The sequence below is a fragment of the Carcharodon carcharias genome, chromosome 12 (genome assembly GCF_017639515.1).
Source record: "Carcharodon carcharias isolate sCarCar2 chromosome 12, sCarCar2.pri, whole genome shotgun sequence".
In the NCBI taxonomy this organism is placed as follows: domain Eukaryota; kingdom Metazoa; phylum Chordata; class Chondrichthyes; order Lamniformes; family Lamnidae; genus Carcharodon; species Carcharodon carcharias.
Genome location: NC_054478.1, coordinates 109,907,613 through 109,917,416, shown reverse-complemented (window position 1 = coordinate 109,917,416; position 9,804 = coordinate 109,907,613). Strand labels below are relative to the sequence as shown.

The following is a 9,804-nucleotide window of genomic DNA, read 5'->3' as shown; positions in this document are numbered from 1 at the left end:
GACACTCCAAAGTTGTCCAGATGTTCCCAATCTCCTCTGCCTATGACCCCATCAGCTCCAGCTGCTCAGTCAAAAAGGGTGCACCTGACACTAAGCAAAAGACCCAAAGCAGGCTGGGGTCCTCCAGGCCTTGGACCTCTAGAGGATGCCCACCAAAGTCATCACAGATGAGAGCATAGTAGTCAGCAGGATGCATCCACCTCTGTTACAGCTGCTGGGGATGCACCTTGACGTAGCAGTGGGGTTAGCAAGATTAAGAAGTTCTGAATTACACTGGTGGCACAGATGTACAATCATTGAATGTAGTTTTGGCATTTGTAAATATATGTTCATTTGCACTGTTTGTAAGTTTCCTGGATTCCATCTTGCTCCTAATTGCTTTAATGTTCGTGTACACTCCATCCCTTCAAGGTGAAGGACAACGTGGAGGACCAAGGATGGGTGTCCCTACCCTTAATGCATGCCTGCACATGGAACCATCGCTCTTTGACAAGGGTGGTGAGAGCCAATTGCAAGAAACCTCCCTCTCAGTGTACCGCTAGTCTCCAGTACCCTCAAGGCTATTAGAGAGACCTTTGGCTTCTCATAATAGAAAGACAAACCACATGAGCCCTTGTCAGGCATGATCATGAACCCCGGAGGATGGAGGTTTGCAGTCGTGAGCTGGCAGCCATTCACCAGCATGTCCTTTGTAGGCATTCACCTCCCTCCCACCCTTCATCCCTCAGTTTGACTGCAGCCCAGGGCTAATGGCTCAGAACAAGTGGCAGCTCAACACCTTGCTGGCATTTCATTGCTTTGAGAATCCTCTGGGCCAGACCTGCTGCCTTGTGGGCTTTACCATACTATTACAATTTCAAATGACCATAGCAATCACAGTTTCCATTACTATTAGGGTGTTCCTTTAATTGTCCAGTTGTACAGACCTGGAGCTCCACCCATCCGAGAGGACCCTCCTCCCAACTAATATTTTACATTTGGACATCAGGAGCATTCTCTTGCTAATGAGCTGATCTTGTGAGAAAATGGTACAAATCACTTTTCACACCAGCGCCGATACCTTTCACACCCACCCGTCACCCATCAACCTCCCCATCACCATTGACCTCCCCCAGTGTCACCCTCAACCTTCCCTCTATAATCCTTGAACCTCTCGCCACCACCCTGGACCCTATAACTATAACCATGCGTATGCCTTCCCTCCCCAACACCTTCCCACACCTGTCACCATTACCATGCCCACCCTGACCCTGCTCACTCCCCTTATCCGTTCAACCTTTCTACTCCCCCTACATGACCCTCCGGACGAACACTACTGCCAAGAAACAAGAACCTTTGCCCTCTGCCCTACAGCGTCTCACTTCCCCTGTTACTGTAACCATTCCCTCTGTATACCAATGCCCTCGGTTTGTCCCCCAGGGCTTCGATAGCGGCTCAACCCAAGCTGCCCTATAACAAACTATGGCCCCTACTTGCCCGGAACCACCCCTTGCAGACTTTCCCTTCCTCAACCCACCCACCTTGGACTTCACCCTCCATACCCATCCTTCCCCCCTTGGACTTTGCCATCCAATTCATCCTTCCTTCATGTCTTCCACCACCGCCCCCCCCCACCCACTTCATTCATGTGCATGCCATCTGCTGCACAAGAGACTGCTGGCACTGGGGAGAAGGGCAGTATGAATGGGAATGGAAGCATTCAGTGGCAGGTAAGTCCAAGAGGTCTCCCTCGCTGGGTGCACACCACATTTGTCAAGTGTGACAACTGAAATCATAAATTCTGGCTGGTGGGTCGGAAGATTTCACGGGGGTGCAAGATTCTGGTCTGTTGTCCTATTAGTGAATGTGCATGAGATGCAAAATAGATTCCCGGCATTCACTAGCGGGAAACATGACCCGCCATGAACATCAGGTGAGGAAGATTCGAACCTGATTTCCCAATGTGAGGAAACTGATTTTGGCCTCCCACCAGATCTTCCGGCCCCAACTGCCACAATTCCCACTGCTGTTGGGACCAGAAAATTCTGCCAGGAGCATCAGTTTGGGTAGAAATGAAAAACAGTAAAGGTAAGAAGTTACTTGTGGGGGTGGTTCATAGGCCCCATAATAGAAACCACACTGTAGGAAGGGGTATATGGGGAGAAGTAATGGAATTGTGAGAAAGATATGGCAATCGTCATAAGTGATTTTATGCTACATATAGATCAGATGAATCAGATTGGCAAAGGTAGCCAGGAAGATGATTTCATAGACTGTTTTCAGAACAGTTTGTTAGAGCAGCACATTCTAGCACCAACCAGGTAGCAGGCTATTCTAGATCAGGTAATGAAACAAGGTTAATTAATGACCTCATAGTGAAGGCACCCCAAGGTAGCAGTGATCATAATATGATTGAATTTCACATTCAGTTTGAGGGGGAGAGGAGTGGATCTAAGAATAGTGTTCTAAACTTAAATAATGACAATTATGAGCGCATGAAGACAGAGCTGGCTAAAGTGAACTAGGAAATTAGGTTAAGGGATAGGTAAGTAGAGATGCAGTAGCAGAAATTTAAGGAGCTATTTCAGAATACTCAGAAAGGATATATTCGGTCAAGATAAAATGGTCAAGAGTCTGGGAAGAGTGTCCTGCAGTCAGCACCGCGGTGAAGCAGTCTGGGAAGAGTGTTCTACAGTCAGTTCTTGTTGAAAATGATAAGAGTGACATCACAAGACAGCGTGAGAGAGTGGTGGAGAGATCAGAACCAGCACGAGAACGGGGAAGCTCCAAAAAGTGACGTCAGCACAAGGTGAGAGCTGATTGGTGAGTAGTGGGTAAATGTTTTTCTCCAGTTTTTTCCAGTTTAAAATAGATTAAGCTAAGGAAACGTAAGGGTTCTAGTTTTTATTTAAAGTACATAAATAATGTAACTTTTTTTTACTGTATTTAACTTAAAGTGAGGGGTTTTTTTCAACTAGAAGCATGGCAAGTTAGCTCAGTCCTGTGTTATGCAACATGTGGGAAGTCCTAGGTGCCCTTTCTGCTCTGACCGACCACGTGTGTAGGAAGTGCCACCAGCTGCAACTACTTGAGCTCCGGGTTTCGGAGAGTGAGCGGCAGCTGGAGGCACTGAGGTGCATCCGCAAGGCTGAGAGTTTCGTGGATAGTAAGTTTTTAGATGTGTTCACCCCACAGCTTACAGAAGTGCAGACAGAGAGGGAATGGGTGACCATCAGTCAGAAGAAAGGTGTCAGGCAGGTGGTCAAGAAATCCCCAGGGTGCATCTTGCTTAAGAACCATTTTTCTGTTGGAAAACAGTGCGAGTGATGGTTCCTCTGGGGAGTGCAGCCACGCTTATGGCACTGTGAGTGGCTCAGCTGCACATAGGGGGAGGAAAAAGTGGGGAAAAGCAATAGTGGTATAGACTCGATAGTGAGGGGAACAGACAGGCATTCCTGTGGCCATAGACATGACTCCAGGATGGCATGTTGCTTCTCTGGTGCAAGGGTCAAGGATGTCACTGAACAGCTGCAGGGCATTCTAAAGGGGGAGGGCAAACAGACAGAGTTCGTGGTGCATATTGGTACCAATGATATAGGTAGAAAGAGGGATAAGGTCCTGCAAGCAGAATTTAGGGAGCTAGGAAACAGATTAAAAAAACAGGACCTTGAAGGTAGTAATCTCTGGATTACTTCCGGTGCCATGCGCTAGTGTGTATAGAAATAGGAGGTTAGTCCAGTTGAATGTGTGGCTGGAGAGATGGTACAGGAGGGAGGGCTTTAGATTTCAGGGACATTGGGACTGTTTCTGGGGGTGGTGGGACCTGTATAAGGTGGACGGGTTGCACCTGAACCAGAATGGGACCAACATCCTTGTGGGGAGGTTTGCTAGTGCTATTGGGGAGGGTTAAAACTAAATTGGCAGGGCGATAGGATCCAGACAGGAGGTTCAGCAGGGGGAGATGCACAGCCAAAATTAAAAAAGAGAGCAAGTGAGTCTGGAAGGCATAGAAATTATAGGCCAGTTAAGGCACAAGGGAATTTGGCATGGTTGCATGGTATTTGTTTTAATGCAAGGAGTCTGATGAATAAGGCAGATTAGTTGAGGGCACAAATTAACACATGGAAGTATGATGCCATTGCTGTTACAGAGACATGGTTGAGAAAGGAGCAGGATTCATTGCTCAATATTCCAGGACATAGGGTCTTCAGGTGAGACAGGGAAGGAGGTAAAAGAACAGGGGGTATCGCAATATTGATCAAGGAATCAATTACAGCAGCAAGGAGGCATGATATCTTAGAAGGCTCCTCAAATGAAACCAGATGGGTAGAACTGGAAAACAGAAAAGCAGCAATCACATTGCTGGGAGTGTACTATAAGCTCTCAAACAGAAAGAAATAGAAGAGCAGATATGTAGGCAAATTTCAGAGAAGTGTAAAAATAATAGTGCAGTAATAGTGGGGGATTTCAACTTCCCCAACATTAACTGGGCTAGTCATAGTGTGATATGTTTAGAGGGAGCGGAATTCTTAAAAAGCATCCAGGAGAACGTTTTAAGCCAGTACGTAAAAGTTCCTACAAGACAGGGAGCGGTCCTGGACTTAATTTTAGGGAATGAAGCTAGGCAAGTGGTAGGGGTATCAGTGGGGGGAGCATTTTGCAGATAGTGATCAATACTCCGTTAGATTCAAGGTTTTTATTGAAAAGGACAAGGATGGGCCAGAAATCAGAGTTCTAAATTTGGGGAAGGCCGATTTTAATAAGATCAGATGTGATTTGGCCAGAATGGACTGGGAGCAGCTACTTTTAGGTAAATCTGCGTCAGAGCAGTGGGACTCATTCAAGAAGGAAATAGGGAGAGTACAGGGCCAACATATTCCAGTAAAGACAAAGGGAGGGACCAAGAAATCCAGGGTACCCTGGATGTCTAGGGATATACAGGATTGGATAAAGAGAAAAAGGGAGGCTTATGGCAGATACCGAGGCCTCAAAACAGCAGAAGCCCCAGAGGGCATAGAATGTGTAGGGGAAACTTAAAAAGGAAATTAGGAGAGCAAAAAGAGGGCATGAAAAAGCATTGGCAGGTAAAATGAAGAAAAATCCAAAGTAATTTTACAAGTACATTAAGAGTAAGAGGATAACTAGGGAAAGAGTAGCGCCCATTAAGGACCATAACGGTAATTTGTGTGTGGAGCTAGAAGATGTAGGTAGGGTTCTAAATGAATACTTTGAGTTGGTGTTCACAAGTGAGAGGGACGACGTGGGTATGGAAATCAGGCAGAAGGACTGTGATATAATTAAAGAAATTAGCATAGAAAGGGAGGAGGTTCTAACTGGTCTGGCAGGCTTAAAAGTAGATAAATCTTTAGGCCCGGATGAAATGTATCCCAGGCTGTTGAGTGAGGCAAGGGAGGAGATAGCAGGGGCACTGACAAATTTCAATACCTCTCTGGCCACAGGAGAGGTGCTAGAGGACTGGAAGACAGTCAATGTGGTACAGTTATTCAAGAAGGGAGGAAAGGATAAACCAGGGGGAACTACAGGCCAGTCAGTCTAACCTCAGTGGTGGGGAAACTATTGGAAGTAATTCTGAGGGACAGAATTAATCTACACTTGGAGAGGCAAGGATTAATCAAGGACAGTCAGCATGGTTTTGTTAAGGAGAAGTTATGGCTGACAAATTTGATTGAATTTTTCGAAGAGATGACCAGTTGTGTAGATGAGGGCAATGCTTTTGACGTAGTCTACTTGGACATCAGCAAGGCTTTTGATAAGGTCCTGCATAGGAGACTGATAATGAAGGTAAGAACCCATGCGTTCCAAGGCAATTTGGCAAATTGGATCCAGAATTGGCTGAGTGACAGGAAGCAGAGGGTGATGGTCGAGGGATGTTTTTGTGACTGGATGCCTGTGTCCAGTTGGGTTCCACAGGGATCGGTGTTGGGTCCCTTGCTGTTTGCAGTATATATAAACAATTTAAACTTGAATGTAGGAGGGTTGATCAGTAAGTTCGCGGATAACACGAAAATTGGTGAGGTAGTAAAAAGTGAGGAGGACAGCCTTAGATTACAGGTGAATATAGACGGGCTGATCAGTGGCAAATGGAATTCAATCCGGATAAGTGTGAGGTGATGCATTTGGGCAGGACAAACAAGGCATGGGAGTACACGATGAATGGTAGGACCTTGGGAAACACCAAGGATCAGAGGGACCTTGGTGTGCATGTCCACCAGTCCCTTAAGGTAGTGGAAAAAGTAGATAAAGTGGTTAAGAAGGCATATGGGATACTTGCCTTTATCAGCAGAGGCACAGAATATAAGAGCAGGGAGGGTATGCTGGAACTGTATAAAATGCTGGTTAGGCCACGGCTAGAGTATTGCGTGCAGTTCTGGAATCCGCATTATAGGAAGGGTGTGATTGCACTAGAGAGAGTGCAGAGGAGATTTACCAGGATGTTGCCTGGGCTAGAGAGTTTTAGTTATGAGGAGAAATTGGATAGATTGGGTTATTTTCCCTGGAGCAGAGGAGATTGATGGGGGACATGATTGAGGTGTATAAAATTATGAGGGGCATAGATAGGGTAGACAGGAAGGAACTTTTCCCCTTGGTGGAGGGATAAATAACCAGGGGGCATAGATTTAAGGGAAGGGGCAGGAGGTTTAGAGGAGATGTGAGGAATAATTTTTCACACAGAAGGTGGTGGGAATCTGGAACTCACTGCCTGAAAGGGTGATAGAGGCAGAAACCCTCATAACATTTACGAAGTATTTGGATGTGCACTTGCAATGCCATGGCATACAAGGCTGTGACCTAGTGCTGGAAAATGGGATTAGAACAGTTAGGTACTTGTTTGACCAGCGCAGACTCAATGGGCCAAAGGGCCTTTTTCTGTGCTGTAGATCTTTATGGCTCTATGACATTCCAGTGAGAAAGAAAGACTATCAGGGAAGGACACACTATCCATGACTAACTAAGGAAGTTAAAGAGAGTATCAAATTGAAAAAAACGTATAATTCAGCAAAGATGAGTGGCAGGTCAGATGATTGGACAGCATATAAAGAACAGCAAAGAATGACTAAGATTAAGAAGGAGGGAGAAGTTAGAATATGAGAGAAAGCTAGCTAGAAATATAAAAACAGACAGTAAGAGTTTGTACAGTTTTTTAAAAAGGAAGAGAGTAAGTAAAGTGAGCGTTGGTGCTCTAGTGACAATGGGGAATTAGTCATGGAAAATAAGAAAATGGTGAATGAATTGAATAGATATTTTGCGTGTGTCTTCGCAGTAGAAGATACAAATAACGTCCAAGAAATAATTGTGAATTAGGCGAAAATGAGGGAGGGACTTAAAACAGTTGTAATCAACAGGGAAAGGGTACTAAGAAAATTATTAGAACTAAAATTTGACAAGTTCCCAGGTCCTCATGGACTTCATCCTAGAGTCTTAAAAAAAGTGGCTGCTGAGATAGTAGATGCATTGGTTTTAATTTTCCAAACTTCCGTTGGTTCTGGAGAGATCCCTCCAGATTGGAAAATAACGAATGTGACTCCTCTATTGAGGAAAGGAGGGAGACATAAATCAGGAAACTACTGGCCAGTTAGCTTAACATCTGTCATAGGGAAATTGCTGGAATCTATTATCAAGGAGGTTATAGCAGGACACTGATAGGTAGGAAAGTAAGTTGTAAAGAGGACATAAGGAGTCTGCAAAAGGACATAGATCAGTTAAGTGACTGGGCAAAAATTTGGCAGATGGAGTATAATGTTGGGAAAATGTAAATTTGTCCACTTTGGCAGGAAGAATAGAAAAACAGTAAACTATTTAAATGGTAAAAGATTGCAAAACTTGGTGGTGCAGAAGGAGCGGGGTGTCCGGGTACATGTATCACAAAACATTAGTAGGCAGGTGCAGTAGATGATTAGGATGGCAAATGGAATGTTGGCGTTTACTGCAAGGGGAATAAAAGTTGGGAAGTTTTACGGCAGTTGTACAGTGCCTTGGTGAGGCCATATCTGGAGTACAGTTTTTGTCAACTTATTTAAGAAAGGATATAAATGTGTTAGAAGCAGTTCAGAGAAGGTTCACTCGACTGATAACTGGGATGGTGCAGATTATTTTTTGAGGAAAAGCTGGACAGGCCGGGCCTGTATTTATTGGAGTTTAGAAGAATGAGAGGTAATCTTTTGAAACATATAAGATCCTGAGGGCACTTGACAGAGTGGATGCTGAAAGGATGTTTCCCCCTGTGGGAAAGACTAGAACTAGGGGTTACAGTTTAAAAATAAGGGGTCTTTCATTTAAGGTGGAGATGAGAAGAATTTTTTTCTCTGAGGGTCATGAGTCTTTGAAACTCTTTTCCCTGGAGAGCAGTGGAGACAGGGTCATTGAATATTTTTAAGGCAAAGGTTGATAGATTCTTGACCAAAAAGTGAGTCAAAGGTTATCAGGGAAAGAAGTAGAGGCAATAATCAGATCATCCGTAATTTTATTGAATGGTGGAGCAGGCTCAAAGGGCCTAATGGCCTACTCCAGCTCCTAATTCGTATATTCCTTGCATTACTCCACTGTTTACAGCCTGCCAACTTGAAAATGTCTCTTATCCCTACTCTTTGCTTCCTGTCCATTATGTAATCCTCTATCTGTGCTAATATATAACCCCCAACTCCTTAAACAATTTGCAGTTTTACAATCCATAGGCACAAATCCTGAAACTAGAGGGCTTTGGAAAATGATGATGAATGCATCTGCAATCTCTTTACCTATTTCAGTTAATACCCTGGGGTGGGTATCATCAAATTCTGTAGGTTTGCCCATCTTCAGAACTATTATATTTTTTACTTACATTAAATTAACTATGTTCCTCACCTTGACATTTTTATTTGTACTGCTGATGTTCTGCCATCTCTTGACTGTGAAAACAGATACCAAGCACTCAATTAACAAGTATGCCATTTCCCCAAAGCATAGTTTGGAGCCTTTTATGCACAGTGATAGTTCTGCCAATCAACTTACTAAAACAAAAACTGCTCTTAGGATTCAACGAAGAGACAGAAGAAGAACATTAAAAATATATTTAGATCACAACATCCCTTACTATATTTGTAATTGTTTGCTATATTTGTAACATTTTCCACCCTACAACCTTCTGATAATTTTCTGTTCCTCCGGCTCAGGCCTCTTGTTCATCCTCCACTCTCTTCACCATTGGTGGCCTTACTTTCAGATGTGTGTCCCCATCCTCTGCAACTCCCTTCCTAAATATCTTAATCTCCTCAACTTCTTCTTTAAAGACCGTCCTTCAAATAAACCACTAGTCAAGCTTATAGTCACCTCATCCTAATATTTCCTTTGGCTTGACACTGCTTTTCGAGAGTTGCCTTGGTAACTTTTCCACATTACGTGCTATATAAATGCAAGTTAATGTGGGGAAGAAACAAAGCCGGTTAAATAATTTGGTTTATTCTTGTTCTTTTTAAAGAATAACATCCCATTTTACTAACTCAAAAACACTTTATTAGCAATATTATCCATTACAAGTGTTTTGATTCAGGTCAATGTTTAAGTGATGAAGTTTGTTGCTGTCAGTGACCGACAGTTGGCGCAGTGTCTGCCGCTGCGGCCGGTGTAAACACTGGGACTCGGAGCCGCCGCTCTCCCCATCCCCAGGCCGCACTCATGGCGTTCGTGACGGCCAATTGGAATCCTCTCGGCGATGTATTTTACAGGTTAGTGTCGGTGTGCGCGGAGGGCCCGGGCCCCGGAGCCGAGGCCTGGGCCGGGATGAATCCCATGATTGACGGCGGAGGCCGCAATCCTAGACATCTCCTT

At 44.3% G+C, this 9,804-nt stretch overlaps 1 protein-coding gene across 2 annotated transcripts in view; it reads left to right on the top strand.

Moving 5' to 3' along the window:
• Window positions 1–9,579: 9,579 nt before the first annotated feature.
• vps16 (vacuolar protein sorting 16 homolog) overlaps window positions 9,580–9,804 on the top strand; it is a 98,589-nt gene continuing 98,364 nt past the window's right edge. The window contains exon 1 of one of the 2 annotated variants that reach the window (XM_041201020.1): window positions 9,580–9,701. In XM_041201020.1, the coding sequence (XP_041056954.1) occupies window positions 9,652–9,701 (50 nt within the window). In that variant the 5' untranslated portion in view covers window positions 9,580–9,651. The remainder of the gene's footprint in view (window positions 9,702–9,804) is intronic. The other variant, XR_005944589.1, reaches the window with a different exon arrangement.